General features: G+C 30.5%; 2 protein-coding genes across 3 annotated transcripts; one reads left to right on the forward strand and one right to left on the reverse strand.

Annotated features, from left to right (window-relative positions):
• The first annotated feature begins 91 nt into the window (after window positions 1-91).
• Window positions 92-11,356, forward strand: LOC134694006 (NEDD8-conjugating enzyme UBE2F-like). 2 transcript variants are annotated; one of them, XM_063554996.1, is made up of 7 exons: window positions 92-259; window positions 3,255-3,369; window positions 4,366-4,529; window positions 5,662-5,764; window positions 6,439-6,497; window positions 9,454-9,516; window positions 10,798-11,355. In XM_063554996.1, exons 2-7 carry the CDS (start codon window positions 3,267-3,269, stop codon window positions 10,849-10,851), a joined length of 546 nt encoding a protein of 181 aa, XP_063411066.1. In that variant the 5' UTR covers window positions 92-259; window positions 3,255-3,266; the 3' UTR covers window positions 10,852-11,355. The 2 variants fall into 2 exon arrangements, with proteins under 2 accessions (XP_063411066.1, XP_063411067.1); XM_063554997.1 differs by having other exon boundaries at window positions 99-178; window positions 3,253-3,369; window positions 10,798-11,356.
• Window positions 11,357-16,070: 4,714 nt separating this feature from the next.
• On the reverse strand, window positions 16,071-17,789 carry LOC134694330 (uncharacterized). Its single transcript, XM_063555335.1, has one exon. It carries the CDS (start codon window positions 17,787-17,789, stop codon window positions 16,071-16,073), a length of 1,719 nt encoding a protein of 572 aa, XP_063411405.1.
• Window positions 17,790-18,219: the final 430 nt, after the last annotated feature.

The raw sequence follows: 18,219 nt of genomic DNA on the forward strand, positions 1-18,219 counted from the left end.
TTTTTAGCATTTATTAAAATGTATATCTTGATTTAAATTTCTATAAGTATGCAGAGTTTTATTTATCATTGATGTAAGCTTATTTTTCAGAGTGTAAACTTCCGGTTCATAGACCTTTCAGCAAAAAATCTGTTTACAACGAAGAAACTCATAGAACTGTTGAAATTTTACAAAATCGAGTCCTTACTGCTAAAAAAATTGAGAATTGTAAACTAAGGAATTAAGATATTTACATTAAGAGTTTGATAAAACTTAAAAGGTCAGTGTCAGTGAGTCAGCAGTGTACTGTGAGTTACATCATGTACACAGCTACACACAAATTCTACACAAACACAAATAATTAAACTAAGCCTAAGGATATACACAACAATTTGAGACATGTGTTTTCTTTTTATCCTACTCCTTATGTTATTGCTGTACAATTTCATTATTTCTCATACTTTCTGTTGGGGAAACTCATCTTTCTCATTTGATACAAATAGGTGGGAAGTTGTAACTTGTACACGCTTTTGCACAGGCACTAGACGTTCTGTCAATAGCATGAAAATATTGGCAATGGGAAGAAAATAGTGTCCATATATATAATATAGACACTATTTTCTTCCCATTGCCAATATTTTCATGCTATTGACAACGTCTAGTGCCTGTGGCTTTGGTAACATATTCACAAATCCTTAAAATAGCTACGAGATATTACCCAGCCAACCTTCCTGTTTCTTACTAGGAGACTCCCACACAAATGACAGTATTCCAGAAATCTCCCGCTTGGCGTTTCACTCTTGAGGGAGAATATATAAGTTCTCCTGCTTTTGGATATTTTTACCTGCGTTTGCGATGATCATTCGTCATGTGGGGTACACCATTCCTACTTCCACTAGCATGACTAGTACACGCTTTTGTAACAAATTCAAAAATCCTTCAAATATCTTCGAGATATGGTCTGCCAACCTTCCCTTTTTTAGCAAGAGACTCCCACTCAAATGACAATATTCTAGAAATCTCCCGCTTCACCTTCTACTCTTGAGCGTGAAAATAAGATCTCCTCTTATTTTACCCCGCGATTGTTACTCATTGAATTTTTTTGGGGCAATCATTTGAAAGTTGTTTTTATATTCAATTTGTAAATGTTGTAAGGAATCAAAATTCAGTTCAGCTATGTCATGTATGTCACCTCCAACAAGATTGAGGTCTTTGTTTGAACTAAGCGGCAGTGTAAAAAAGAAGAAATAGTTTACTGCAATTCGAATTGTCAAGGAAATTTGAATAAAACATTTTCCATTTTTACGACCAATAGATATCATGTATATAGGAAGATGTAGTATGAGTACCAATGAGACAAATTTCCATCCAAGTCACAATTTTTAAAAGTTAACCATTTTAGGTCAAAGTACAAAATGTACAGCATTTGTACAGTACTGTCTTCAACTAGTTCACTTGGCAAGGAATCTTTTTGCACATCATGTTCAATCAACTTTTCAATTTCTTGTGGTGATCTGTGATTTACCTCTTTGAAGGTTTATGAGGTTGACAGGTATGGTCTTTGATGCTTTGAAATCAACCATACTACATGTACTAACCTGCTAGCAGTACAAATGTTACATCAGCATACAGACAAGAACACAGGTCACTGGTATCAGGTTGCTATAGCCTCTTAATTTGATCCGATCCCATTATAATAAAATAAATAATTAGATATAGGAAGATGTGGTGAGAGTGCCAATGAGACAACTCTCCATCCATATAACAATTTAAAAAAAGGTAAACCATTATAGGTCAATGTAATTTCCATGATTACTCTTACATCAGAGAGTTTTGTGAAGCATTTTGAACTTTTATTAGCATGGGTAGGGAAAGCCATAAATGTTTATTTATTTTATCAGCACGAAAAAAAAATAATTTGACAATTAAAAAATATAGTATAAAATGAGATGGTACATGTACATATATATATATACTTTAACAATGTATTTTTGTATATATGCTTCTTGAATAACAAAATGAATAACCTTCATAAATAAAAGATAATGATTTCACAAATTACAAAGGCACCACAGGCCCGTAGCCAGGAATTTCCAAAGGGGGTTCGTTGGACTCACAAACTCGACTTTAACAGTCACAATTCGAACAGAACATTGACTTTAACAGTGGTTATTTGTTCCCGAACCCCCTGGCTACGGGTATAAACCAGTGTCCTTAATAAGAGTGTTTTGAATTGGATATATATAAAAAAAGAAAATGGGGTATGATCATGATGATTGCCAAAGGCAAAGAGACAAGTTTTCCCAAGAGACCAAATTTAAATGACACAGAAATTAACATGATTAACAACTATTGCTTTCAACAATCAGCAAAGCCCATATCGCATCCATAGTAAGCTTTGAACAATGTTGAAAGGCCCCAAACTGACAAATGTAAAACATTTCAAACAAGAAAACTAATGACCTTACCGTAAAGCGGATTATTTACACAGGGTGTAAATTTTTCGCTTATTTTTGCTGATTGAACAAAATTTCCAAAATAAATTCCGCCAATTTAAAAGTACATGCAAAGGTATTGATAAAAGTTTTGAATCTGCCAAAATAATAATAAAGAATATTATTAATTTAATTAAATGAAAATCACGAAATGTTACACCTGCGAAAATAAACAGCTATACATGCATACGATATTTAATTTATGTACATAAAATTGAATATAAACATGATAAAACAAATATGTAACAAAGCAGAAAACAAGATCCAGTGAAGGACAGACTCCCCCATACAGAATGTGTGTGTGTGTGTGTGTGTTTGGAGGTGGAAGGGGGGTGGTAAACATGTTAATGGGTGCCCAACCCTAACCCTAACCTTGGACAGTGGTGTTACAGTACAACATACATGTACTTGACATAAGAATAAACTATAAAAATCAGTAGAAAAAGGCTTAACTCATTAGATCGATACAAATAGAAATACTACATAAAGTGGACCAAGTCTTGTAATTAATTCCAACAACAAATAGACACTTAGAAAGTGAAAAACAGATTTCAGTTCATTATGATTGTTTTGATTATTGCATGTACATTCATTTTTTTTTTCATTTTTAAAACATGCTGTTTTTGCCAATTTTGTTATATGTACATTTGTACATTTATCCTCTAGATCTATTCATGTGATACACTCTTTTGTTTTATCAAGATGACTAACAGAATTGCAAGTAAATATCTGTACGGTATATATATATCAATTATTTATCAATTAAGTTTATAATTTCAGATACTAGAGAATATGATCACATTGTCAAAAAAATTAAAACAACAGAGTTCCACAGGAAAGAAAGAAAATGAAGAAAATAAAAGAATATCTATCAGAGACAAACTGTTAGTGAAAGGTAAAGGACATTGTTTTTATGACCATATTTTATTGCCTGTATATTTTGGTAAAATTTCATTAACAGTCATATATATATTATCAAAATTGATCATAGTTAAACAAATGACCACCAACCGTAACTATTAATGTATAGGTTTTCCTATTTTTGATTTTCATATCCTTTCTTTTAGGAAGTCAAAATACTCAACAAATAAAATTTTCACCACAATCCATTCAATCCTGTAGGTCAATTTCCATTGCTTTTTAAGTCCAAAAACAAAAATCCGGAGAAAGATAGTTTGATAGCATGATGAAGATAAGGAGTATTAGTGCAATTGAGAGCTTACATCAAGTACATGTATTTAAGCAATCATATGGTAGGACATCAATAATAAGAAAAATCCATACTTTGTAGATTTTGGCATATAACTCTGAAACCAAAGCATTTAGAGCAAATCTGATGAGGGGTTAAATTGTTTATCAAGCCTTTATTTATCTGCCTTGAAATTTTCAGATGAATTGGACAACCGGTTATTGGGTCGCCTTTAGGAGTTATTGCCCTTTATCATGTTTATAGTCAATTTTTAACAATTTTCATTAATTCAGTAAATTTTTGTAAATTTTTACAAAATATTTTCCACTGTATCTAAAGGGCCAAGTTTGGGCCAAGTTTATTATAGATAGAAAAAATTGTAAATTGGAAGAATGTTCAGTAAAGTAAGTTTTACAATACCACCATATATACTTAAAATCAAAATTTGTTTGCTTTTGAAATATAGACTTTGCATTGCAATTAAAATATGCAGACTAGGGTTGAGGGTGAAAAGGGAGGGGTCAATGCTTATTGTGCTTTATAATTAACTGATAATGCATTGAAATTTTACAAGTATGAATCCAAAAATCAAGGTTATTATGTATCCTTTGTATCTGTTAAATTGTGTATAAGTGATTTTATCTATACATGCTAGCTATTTTAAAAGTATTTAATATTCTGAAGTTTTCTTTTTATTTCCAGAGGTTCAAGAAATGGAGGAACATTTACCTAAGACATGTAAAGTAAACTTTGAAGATCCCAATACTCTTCATAAGTTTTCTTTAATAATCACACCTGAAGATGGATTCTGGCATGGAGGAAAATTTAAATTTACAATAAATATACCTGATGAATATAATATATTGGTAAGCTAAAATACATGTATGGTGAGGTACTGTGGATTCTTTTAAATTGTGGAAACCAATTTGTATGGATAGAGAACACATTGTATTTGTGGGAATATTTAAATTTGTGGTTTTGCTGTAGTCTGCATTCAAGTCTATAGAAAATGTTTACTTCATGTACCTATGTGGTTTATTTCAACCCACGAATTCAACAAAGATAGGTATATTGAGAATAATAATGAACCCACAGTAAGCATGAAATGATATTGTTTATGAAAGTTATTTGTATCAAATTATTTTGTATTGATATTCAAATTGTGACAAAAGCAAAGTGTTTAAAAAAAGAAAGAAACTGTTATACATGTACAGCAACCCAGATATTTGTTTAACAAGAATTGAAAATCAAGAGGTCTTATACAATAGAATCTGACAGTTCAAAACAAACTCGGTATGTATACAGAAAAAAACTCCAAATATGAAATATTATCATCAGGCCTCTGGGACAGAAACAAAATAAGTTATCCTTTTCTACATGGAGATCTATCCATCCTGATATCATCTCTAATCTTGACACAACCTGATACATTACACTTTGATCATCCAATGAGTAACAAGGAATTCATATAACATGTATAATCTGATATTTCTTGTACAGGAGCTCTGTCTGTGCTTTGGATAGTACAAAAACATTTGTACCTACCCAGAGGTAGACATACAACATTATTTCATTAAACAGTTTATTTAAAAAAACCTCAGTCCATAATAATTACGTTGCATGTGTGTTTCATTATGACACTTTCTTCTGATTAAGTAACAGCAATCTCTAGTCATTCTGAAATTGATCTTCATTTCAAAACAAAATGTAACATTCATGATGACACAAGCTTCCACAATAAAGTACACAGGTAGATAATAGACAAACTTGATACCAATAATGTTTTTATAGTCTTGCAAAAAAGAACTAATTTATGTGTATTGGAAGCTTCTTTTAGTAAGTATATAGGGTTTTTAAAGATTTGACCCTGTGCACATCTTCAGATAAATATATAGCACTTCATTCAAAATATATTTTCATGACTTTGGTCAACGCTTTTACACCCCAATTAATTTACAAAAGCATTCTATTCTTAAATAAAAAGGATTTATATTGCAGCCTCCTGTTGTGACATGCCAAACCAGAATATGGCATCCAAATATTGATGAGGAAGGAGAGGTCTGTCTTAGTTTATTACGCCAAAGTTCTTATGACAGTTTAGGTAAGGTTAAGGTTTATTACACCAAATATTAAAAAAAGACGATGCAGGGTATGATTGCTTGAGACAACTCTTGACAATGACACAGAAGTTAACAACTGTAGGTCACTGTACAGCCTTCAACAATGAGCATAGTCAAAACCACAAAGTCAGCTATTAAAGGACCCAAAATGACAAATAAAAAACAGTTCAAACATGCAGGCTCAAAAATGTGGTGGGGTTAAATATGTTTAGTGAGATCTAAACCTTCCCCCTATACCTCTAGCCACTGTATGAAGAAAAACAAGCACCCATCAATACATACAGAAAAACTCAGTTTTAAAAGAAGTCCAAGTCTGATGTCAATGACTGTCAGAATAGGTCACAAAAGAAACTAAGCAAAATGACTACGATACACAAATTAGCAAAGGACTACTATCAGTTATAGTTCATTCAATTCATAATAGTACTAACTGAAACACTGTTTAATTCATAATATTGAGGTTACACCTTCAATACTCTCTTTTATATTTTCATTGAAGACATAAGACAAATTGTATTTTTGGGAAATTTTGAAGACATTAATGACAGCTCTTGTATATATTTAACATAAATGTAACTAATTATACACTAAGTTTAATTGTACCATTGTTAAATGTATAATTTGATACAAATATTGCTTTTTATTTTGTTTTTAGGTTGGGCTCCTACAAGAAGATTAAAAGATGTGATATGGGGGTTAAATTCTTTGTTTGCTGTAAGTAAGCCTTACTGATTGTTTGATTGTTTGATAGGTTGAATGTTTCATAAAGAAATTACCACAATTGTCATTTTTGTTCAGGGAAGAAACTATATTGATCCAGAATAATAGTTTAATAACCTGACATACTCTAGGGGGCATATGTGTTTAATTTTTTGTGCAAGGTAGTTTTTGATGAAGTTGAAGTCCAATCAGCTTGAAACTTGATAAATATCTTTCCTATGATAAGATCTTTCTAATTTTAATGTCAAATTAGAGTCTTGACCCCATTTTCATGGTCCACTGAACACAAAAAATGATAGTGCGAGTAGGGCATTTGTGTACTATGATATGGACACACTCTTGTTACTCCTGAAAATTGTGCAAAATAAACATTGATAAATAGTGAAGTAGTTGGTTTGCAAAAACTTAATTAGGGAAGTTAGTTTATATTGTGTACAATAATGAAGTTTCACTTTAGAAATAGGATTTATCTCCCCTACATTACACAGAATATTATAGGAAAGTTTAAGGATGTACTTAGGTGAGGTGTTGGAATTCATGTCAAATTTTCGGATTCCTTGGTGTTTTTCCATACAAAACATGGTAAAATATTTTGTCCAATAACACCCATTTATTTTTTCACATAAGAATATATATAGCTCATGAAAGGTCATTTACCAAAATTTTAGAAGATTCCTAATTTTCTTTCTTTTGTTATGGGACCCAAAAACAGTAAGACTCCGGCCAATCGGATACCCAAATTGTCAACTAAAAATATCTGATTGTCCGATATATTCAATTAGCCGATGAACGTATATTCCTCCAATTTTTTTTTCAAAATTGACAGACACAACCCTCAGATACCAATAGCTATCATAGCTGCTTTATTAATGGAAATATGTAACTAATCTCGATGTTTTTTTCAGGTACAAGTTCGGATAATTCGGTTGATTGAGTAATAGATCGATCAGCTGATTATAATGTATTTTGTTTATCTGTCAGTTTATTATTGATTTTTTAATTATGTGTTGATTATCTGAATAAAATATGTACCTCTTTAGGCTCTTAATTAATGAGACTTGTTGTTTCATTTGTGTGTTAAAACAGGTAAAAGCTAAAAATAACTATGAATTCTCGGAAGTAGGCCACAGGTAAATCTATTAAAAGCTACTTCTAACTATAATCGAACTCAGATCTAATTTTTTACAGTTTTTTTATTTATGAAACACATTTCCAATTTCAAGTAATATAACTACTTTTATGATTATAAAATTGGACATCAAGATGAGTAAAATTAATTTGTTTTTCTATCTTATCCGTCGTGGTTCAAAATAAAAGGCTGAATATTATGTTAATTAGGAAAATGGCGTACGTGTGTACAAGTTACATAATTCTATTTCACCTGGGATATGCTATTGTCACACGATTCCTTATTTTTACACGGAACTTCTATATATATTTTAATAAATTGTTGAGAAAGAGGTACATTTCATTCATATTTAATAAACATTGATGAACATCACGCAGTTTATCATTTCTGTCGTGCCTTGTTTGTGAAGTAAAATTATGATAACGATCACATTTGGATAAACACACAACAAACACATCTTAGGCAAAATGTAATATCAGATTCATAAAATAAACAAGACAACAAGAAAAAATATGTTTTATTTGACTATAAAAGATCGTTTTTATTAATAAAATGAAACATTTCTGTACTGAAGTTTCGTAATGGCGCAACTTCCGGCTTAATTTCCTGTCAAGAAAAATATGAAATTATTTCAAAATATTAGATTGTACATGGTTTTCACACATTTTTCATGAATATTCCTATCCAATTAGCCGATATATTCTAATAACCGATATTTGATTATCCGATGTATTTTGACTGAAATGTATAGAGAATGGTTCGGTGTTTTGAAATAATATTACAATAGCCGATATATTCGTTTCACCAATATCCGATTAGGTGGAGTCTACTGTAATACCAATGCAAACATAAGATATAAGTCCAAGTCAACCTTTTCCCGCTATATTTTAAATCTTAATATCTCGAAAAGGAGGTCCATGACCTATTAATATTTTTAGCTGATTTTTATCCGTAAAGAATGCTCTACCAGCTTATAGCAGTATAGTATCTATTTCAAATTCTTGATTTGTTAATTTTTACCTAACCTCATCTAAGTACATTCTTAAATTTAAAAGCTGATTTCAAGTCATTTTAGAAGTAATTTCTCATTCTTTTCCTGTTAAAGTAAAATATTTAAAAAAAATTTTTTTTTATCTATTTTGTTGTTTCTTGTAAACTGAAACATCAAACTATATAGATATATAACAATAACCTTTCATGTCTTTCTTGTGATATTTTTTTGTAAATTCAAATACTTAGTGTTTGTCTTTTTCTCTGCAGTCCTTTTTTTCCAATCATTGTGAGAATTTTTCTAGATTCTATTGTTAAGTGGATTTTGAAAGGTTATGGTTGGTGGGTGGAAGTGAGTAGTAGAGTTTTAAGAAATTAAAGAATATCCTGTTATAATTTAATGATTTCTGAGATAGGGTAAAGTGTTATCCTGATGAAAATTACACACATACAACATGTACAATCTGTAACACATTTATTTCTGGGAAATAACATTAAAGGCATATTGAATATGAATGTTATAAATGCTTTTGCAGTAAACCATGTATGAAACAAATTATTGAATATATTTCTCAATTATTATATTTTATAAATGTAAAATCTAGGAATGAATGAATGCTTCTATTTACCATAATTTAGGAAGGTCCAGAGTATTTAAAGAATAGAAAAAATATATAACAATTTTTTTTTTATTAAAAACAAGATGATTTGGTATAATTGCCAATTCAATGAGACAACTATCAACTAGAGTTTAAATGAAGTGGAAATAAGCAGTTATTATATTTGTATTAATTGTTACAGCAGTTAATTATGATATTTGTATAATTTCAGGATTTATTAAATTTTGATGATCCATTAAATGTAGATGCAGCAGATCATTATAGCAGGAATAAGGTAAGATCTTTAAGCAGGAATAAGGTAAATAAAAAACACAGAAAAAAGACATTATTTTACAGAATGGCTTTAAATTATATATGTACTGCAAATTCAGGAAAAAGCCATTTCAGAATTATATTGAAAAGATATATTTTCAGATTTCAAAATACAATTTCATACTAATACTACTAATTGGATATGTACCCATTTGCACTGTTAACATTAATTAAAGCCATGTAATAATTTCTGTTTATTTGAAAATAAGTAAAAAATGGTATGATTTGATCATTTATAATCAATGAGACAATCATCCACAAGAGAACAAATGCTATAGATGCTAGCAAATATTGGTCAACCTTTGGCCATTCACTTGAGCAAAACTGAAACAAAAGAAAGCTTTTAAAAAAGCTGTACATGACAAAATGTTATACAATTTAAAGAAAAAAAAACAAAACCTGATTTATGTTAAAAGCAAAAAGGAAAAACAAATATGATATACAGCAACAAACTACAATAATACAACAATATATTACATCTTGGAGGAGCCAAATCAAATTTTTTAAATTATAGAATTATTACATACACCACATGCGGCTCTATATTTTTCCTTTTTAAAATGTACTACAAAAAAATCTAAATTGAAGTTTCAAACAGATAAACTATGTTTAATTTATCAGAAAAGACAAATAACACAAGCAATAATGCTAAGGAATTAGTCACAAAGGAAGAAGGACTTCTCTCAAAATACCTTGATTCATGTGGCACCCATTGTTTTGCTGGAGAAAATTAATTTCTGGTAATAAGCCATGTTAGCTGCTTTTAGTGGTTATAGTAGTGAAAATAGTACAGCGGTATTAAAGTTAAGACAATGGAAAATAGGGGCCTCGGTGGCAGAGTGGTCTGAGTAGTTCCTACAGTAATCACTAGCCAGTCAACAATGGGATTGTGAGTTTGAACCCATCTCCTGCGGGTGCACTGGACTCCAATCTTAATTAACTAGGATTGTCAGTTTTCCTATTGAAGGTCAGTGGTTTTCTCTGGGCACTCCGGCTCCACCAATAAAAACTTGCTGCCACAAAATAGCCTAAATGCGGTGCTTAAAAATGGTGTTAAAACACCTTATATAAAAAAATCAACAAGTTGACAATATTGATAGTCATGTGACTCAAATATTCCATGGTGCTGTGGTTTTGGGAAACAGTGCTTTGTGAAAATACAGGGTTGAACTTTGAGTCATGCTAGAAGTAGTAATGTATCAATGTTATTTTTAATTTCACTATGATTATTTTTATTTTTCAGGAATCATTCAAAACCAAAGTGAAGGAATACATAACTATGTATGCCACTAGATAGTGATTCATAAAACCTCCTGTTATTGCCATGTGTTCATTTATCAAGACTTCATTTTACATCATGCCCCTTTTTAAGAAAAGGGAGATAATTTGATATTCAGGTGATCTGATACCTTATAAAGGTGTGCTGAATATTTGAGAATGAGGCGAGCTGTAAGAAGAGAGAATGTTCTCTCATCAGTTGACATGGAATTTGTGATAATTTGTGAAAATGATTTGCCGTGAACCAGAACGTTAGAGGTTACTACATGTATGATAATGTATTTAGTTTGACTGCTTTATATTTACCATTTTATCCTGCCAGCTCAGTGATTATTGATTTTTTTTTTTATTTAAGTGCATAATTCATGAAATAAAGAATACAGTATTGAATAAGATAGTAGTGTACAAACTGTATAGAATATTTTTTTTGTGAAACTAAATTATTTATCGGAATAATGGAAATTAAGAAATTTTTATATTTCCCGTTTAACAGACAACACTTTGAAATTTCTATGGTCTCACTATAAATTTTAGAACACAGATTGTCCTGAGTAAAGTTGATGTTCAATAAAGTTCCCATTTTCTATAGGCTTTGCGTTGTTTTGGCAAATCAAAGAAATCAACTATTTACAAAAATACAATTATTTTCCTCAATCCACAAAAGTTGTTCCCACAAAAATAAATCAATCCACAGTATTATTAAATGTGATTTCAATTAAATGCAACACCAACATAAATAATTCTATCAAATTTTAAATAAAATTTTTGAATTGCATAACAATTTCATTTTTCAGTGATACAAAAATTGTTTAAAAAAGATTGTTAGTTTGGGAAAACTGTGTTTAAAAGATTACACTGGTCAGTTGTAAAATCTTCAAGTGTCGTGTCAGACTCCTAACATATTATTTGTTCATTTATTGAATATTTGAAAATGAATTATTTACTTTTTGAATTGAAATCTGGAAGTTTTGTTGGCTACTTAACTTTGTGATTATCTAAACTAATGAAAATATTCAAACAATTTTTAGGTAAGAGTTAAACTGCTTTCACAAAATGATAGTTCTGTTTATTTACTCAGGGTTATGTTAAGGTGGTATCAGTTTGTGTATTTGTACAATGAAATAAAAATTGTGCACACGAAAATGGTTAAATTATTTTTATTTGATTTTTTTTATATGATCATGTCTTTAACTGCTTTTTTTATGTAAATTTGTTTTTCTCCGGTTTAAGGCTACAATAACTGACTGTTCAGTCCTTCAGATTAAAAAAAAAACCCAAAAACAAATGTTAGGTTAACCTAGAGCTAAAATAAGAGAATATTTCTAGATTTTCATTACAAATTTTATGCCATGATATAAGTGTCAGTGCTAATATATCTAATCCTTGTCCATAAAAATGTGATTATAACAACTTGTTGTTGAAGCGTATTTATTTATCCAAATGTTATAGTATTGTAACATTAACATTTATACCCATCACCCTGTTTGTACAGAATTGATCAGTAACATTTTAAATTTCTTATCCTAAATTGAGTGTTTTGGGGACTTTTTTTTCATGTTTTATTTGTATTCCAGAACTCTTTGATACAAAATAAAAATTTTCGTTTTGCATTTTCTATATTTCCATTATAATCTTTATTTGACTCATGCATACCTTTGGTTTATATACAATGTATGCTGCATTTAAATTTAATGTTTCATCAAACTTAAATGTTTCTAATATAACACTGATAATTTACAATTTTAACCCTGAAACATGGTACTTCTATACATGTGATAAAAAGTCTGACAAACATACACATTTTAACTATAAAAGTAGTCCTTAGAATATATTTTTTTGGTAAAGCCCATTGTGTATGTGAGTGACATTTAAATGCTAAGTTCACTCTTTTTGTACAATTCTTCAATCCTTGGGTCAACATGATCTACCTATAGCTATTATGTATGATTGAACACTTTTGCTTTGTTTCACATTATTAAGGTCTTTTTGATAGACTGGAAAAAGTGATAATATATGATTTTGTAGTTTATGATTGTAATTTATTGCTGTACACAGGGTTCTTTTTTCTATCATGACCTCCTTTTATATTTGTTTTGATGATTTTCGTTCAATTTTGCATTGAAATCTATATCTCCTCAAAAATCGGTTGTAATACTGATGATTCACAGTTATAAATCATTTTGCAATGTGCTTCACATTTTTTTGTGTTTTAGAATATTTAACAATTCTGTGTAGATTATCCTTTGTTAATTAAAATATAATTGACTACATTTGTAATTATATTTGCATAATGTCTGTTAAGATAAAACATTACTGTACATTTAGAAATTTTTGCATGGATTTATTGTTGATTGTTGAACAATAGGAACAAATCTGAGATAAATTTGTCTAATTGCTGATAGTTGAATTATAAGCAGACAGAATGCAACAAATCCAAGAACATTTTGTCTGATTTTAGGAACTGTCCTTCATTTCACCATTCTGTCATTCTGCAAGTAACAAGATTTTGAGTCAATTTTTGGTAAGCAACTCTACAATGATGAGTTATTGATTGAGTTTACATTAAGTTCCAGTCTGTTGATTCATGTCGATATTTAGGACTTTGGACAGTGAAACAGACTTTTTATTAACATTGAGCTGATTTTTAGTATGTGCGTCTACTATAATGAGCTATAAATAGAGTTCACATTTGGTTGTGCTGCCCTGATTTTTGCCAAAATTTGCAAAATTTACATAATTTACACTCCTTAAAATGGCTTCAAGCTGTTTTTGCAAGTAGGGACATTCATGTAGTTTCAACGCATCTAGTTTCTATTTCTACTCACATCCTGTAGTAATTTTTGTAATATAAAAATATTGCAAAAATTTCTGAATTTACAGTATCTTAAATTCATAGAAAACTATACATGTCATAATTGCAAAATGTAATGAAATAAATGAATTTATAAAAAATGTTATATCCTTTATTCCTATTGCTTCCATTAAATATGGTTATTGTTTGTTTGTACATATGTTGATATTTGTTATTTTATTTAAATGGCAACCGAATGTGACTGTATTAGATGACCACACATTTGTTAGCTCATCAGATCCAATTGTCCAATGTGAGCTCATTGCAGCCATTGTTACCTTATCTTTGAGATGTAATTGCTAAGCCAATCAGAATGGTTGTTACATTATAAACATGAATCTACCAAACACTAAATGGTCACCATATCATTTGATTTGCTTAGACATTGATGAAACAGTTTGCCCATACATGTATATCTGAACATTCATTGCTTTTTTGAAGACACCAAAGCGACATTCAAAAAAAAATGTCGGAAAACAAAATGGCAATAAAATACTAAACACAAAGCAGTCTCATCGCTACTAAACACAGTGGATGAACTCCTGTGCCCCAGAAGTTTAAACAGACCATTTTCTTCTAGTGGCACCAATCTTGTGGTTCAAGGTGAGTACGAATTTGGTAATGACTCTAATTTTGGTATTGTCACAACTGAGGTAAAGCAGACAGGATCGTAGTAACAACAATTTTAAAATATTCATTAAAAAAATGCAAAAGATACCAATAGGTCATTAAAGATTCAGAAGTTGAAAAACAAAAATGGAAACAAATTGGCAAAAAAAAAAGTGAAACAGGACTAAGTTGCGAACTAAGTTACAAAGTAAACGAAATATAACATAGGAAATGAAGATTGAGCAATACAAATCCACCAAAAAAAGGGAAATAATTCAGATGTAAGCAAAGGTAATCAGTTTCTGCTCCACACCTCACACTATATTCATGCTCATATAAGTACAAGTCCAATATGGTTATAGCTAAATCGAGGTAAAAAAAAGAAGATTGAATTGTACTACAAAGCAGAATTCGAATTCAACAATTTGATAGTATGAAAAGTTAAATAAGATTGCAACTTATTGATAGTTTACTACTACAAACATATATTTTTGTTTGAAGAAGAGATGTCACCAAGATTTAAAAATCATTCATGTGTATGCGTACTCATTATAATCAGATGATGTGTTATGATTGACAAAAAACTACAATTACACAGTGGACTGCTGCTAGAAAAGTAAACATCTGAACATATTCAATATAAAGAAACCACACACAACAAGTGGGAGGTTTTAGCTAGCTTGTTCTTAGGAAACACTTGCTCCCAACAGGATACTAGTATGATGATTGTTGTTCACTCATTCAGTTGTTTGATTGAGCCAGTTTTTATGGACTTTCCCTTTTCAAAGGAGTAGGTCCGGTAAGGGCCGATTTTGGCCTCAAATTTCAGGGTCATCGAACGAAAGTTTTTTGACACTTTATAAACACTTAAGTGTCTATTTAAATTGATTCAATTAGTTTATGTAAAAGATTTTAACTGATTTTGTCATTAAAAACGTTCCGATTCAAGCTTAAATATGAAAAATTTGTCAAATATGCCAAAAAAACCCGTCACTTTTCAGATGGTTTTGTCATAAATGAAAGTGGCCGCATCCGCGTTCATCCTCAACCTTTATATATGTTATGTATTATCATCAAATACAACTTACATTCCAATATAATGAATGAACACGAATGCGGCCACTTTCATTTTACACGAAAACCGTTTAAAATTTGACTAAAATGCTCAAATTCTGAAGATTTCAGTATTTTAGCATGACTTAATGATACTAGTACCAGAAATAATTGCATTATATTGACAAAAACAGCCCATATTTATGTAGAAGAAGCATTCTTCTTCCCAGTAAATAGCTAAAAGATTACATTTTTATACTTTTGTTAAACTGCTATATTTTGGGGCCAAAAAGGGGTCTTACTGAACCTACTCCTTTACCTTGGAATTTGGTATTTTTGTTTTACCATTTTGAAGTATGCGTCTAAAGTGAAAAAAAAAAGAAGCATACATACTATCTTTAAGTTAATGATTGACTGGTTTGCATATTCTGCCCACGATTGCTTTAGTTTAGAACTAGTAAAGATATTAAAAAACAATAGAAAAAAATCGAGGTTTCATCTTTTAATATAATATTCCTTTAAAGTTGCATGTCTGTATAAATTATTAAAAGAAAAAAACAAAAGAATCCAAATACATTTTATTTCTTGTATTTTCAATACATGGCAGATACATCATGATACGTTAAATGTAATTTGACATTTTATAATTATTCCAAATTTGTGTGATAATACGCTTTGAAGATGTAATTGTTTAAAAATAGCAGAACAATTACAGGTTCAATAAATCAAACACGAAATAAAAAGGCCGCTTTGTTAGAGTTTGCTACTAGAAGTAAGTTTTTGGTTTTATCAAAATGAATAGCTCGAGGATTTAAAAGTCCGTCACTAGCTCCAATCAGCTGTTTAGCCTGCTTTCCGTCCGGTGATATCACTACGATATTGTTTGAATCAAAACCAGCAACATAAATGTTAGAATTAGAATCTAAGGTAATGCCGCATGGTTTTCTGAACAACGAATCAGAATATATCCATTGAACTTGACCATTGAAATCGTAACATACGACAGAATGATCATTTGAGTTGGAAAGAAAAATGAAATTTTCATTTGAGGTAACATAGGCATAGTCTACCAGTTGGGGTGAATTTGGTAGTAATCGGAAGTTCGTCACATTTTCATGCGATCTGTCAAATATTTGTATGCCCTTTACCTTAGTGCAAAACACAAATAAACCTTTGTGATAGCTTAAACCGTAACAGAAGTCATTTAGATCAAAAACTTGCTGCGTTTCTTTAGTATTTGTATCAATTAAGTAAATCGCATTTGGGTAATTTCCACCACTTGATACAGCTACTGTATTGGAATCGACCACTGCAAGGTCATATCCGATTTTAGACGGCGCAGTTTTGATATGCAACTTGGAATTGAATTGACCATCAACCTCATATATCAACAGAGTATTCTTGTGTGCTTGTAGAAATAACAGTTTTCCTGTTTCTGATATGCCACATCCAGTTAGGTCATTGCGATCTATTTCAATCTTACGTACTAGCTTGACGTTTATGTTTTCAATCGATTTGTCTCCAGGCATTTGTTTGAAAAATTGTGCTGATTTGTTACCTTTCCATGGAAAAGAAGCATATTTTTCATCTTTTTTAACTTCTATATCACCAAATGTCTTGATATCGTTGATTAATCTGTTTAGATTTTCATTTAAAGTACATACCATTGTTAAGTTGTCTAGACTCGCATTGTCAAATAAACTTTGGACGTTTAGTTCATTAGTAGAGACATTTTCCTCGAATTTCTTTGTTCCCATGAAGATTTGCAGATTGGATGCAAACTTTTTCATAGATTCGACATCATTTTTAATTTCGTCTACTTTCTTCTTTCTCTCATTCAGTTTCTCAATCACTTTTTCTATTACCAGACAGTATTCTTTCTCCGTTGCAGATAATTTTTCTGTTACTGCTTCTTCTAAATTGTTTAAGTATGTATTAATTTGTTGACGCTTTTCTTTTATTTGTTCTGCAATTACCCGCTTCTGTTCACGTAATTCTGTCAAATTTCGATTTCGGTCCTTAATAGCGAAACAAATATTATCATCCAGATCTTTTAAAACTTTTTCAACGTTATCTAAACCTGCTGACTGCTGTCTTGAAGATGGTGCTAGAAAATCATCAACGAAAATAGTGTCGTTACATTCCTTGTGACTTGATATCAAACAACGTTTGCAGCATAGAGAGTCATGAGATTTACAATAAACTTCAAGAAAACTGTCATGTTCCTCACAGTTTTGGCGCATTTGCTTGATGAAGGATGGTAATTTGTTATATTTGTCTACCGTGATTGTTTGATGCACTTTTAACGATTTCGATAACTTATGATAGTCTCTACATTCTGTACACAGAAACTCTTCACACTGTGGACAATATTCCTCCGCTGACTTATTTAGGTCTCTGTTTTGACAAACGTCGCAGAATAATGTAATTTCGTTGGTTGCCATTGTATTTATAGATTGTCTTCGTTGATGTTGGACAGAATTTCTTACGATTTGGACATTTCTTCATTGGAAAACAACATTAAAACCTACAGAAAAAATGTAATTGTAAAATTCTATGCTGATAAAAGAGCACAATTATCTGTTCCATGTCGATAAAATGAAGTTTGAATGGGCTGTACTCCATCAGTCCATAAACAGAAAATACATCGTTATAATGACAATACATCGTTATGGTGTCAATCCATGAAAATATTTTAAACAGACAAAAATATGGGTGCTACAAGGGCAAATTTTGATCCATTAAATTTCAAATACCTGTCACGTAACATTCGATTGAAATATTTAACGCAACATATATCTAAAATGAGCTTACACAGGGTGAATTTCGAGTGAAATTAATTATTGACATTTTCAATGATATTTTGAATTGAAC

Source organism: Mytilus trossulus, chromosome 13 (genome assembly GCF_036588685.1).
Source record: "Mytilus trossulus isolate FHL-02 chromosome 13, PNRI_Mtr1.1.1.hap1, whole genome shotgun sequence".
In the NCBI taxonomy this organism is placed as follows: Eukaryota; Metazoa; Mollusca; class Bivalvia; order Mytilida; family Mytilidae; genus Mytilus; species Mytilus trossulus.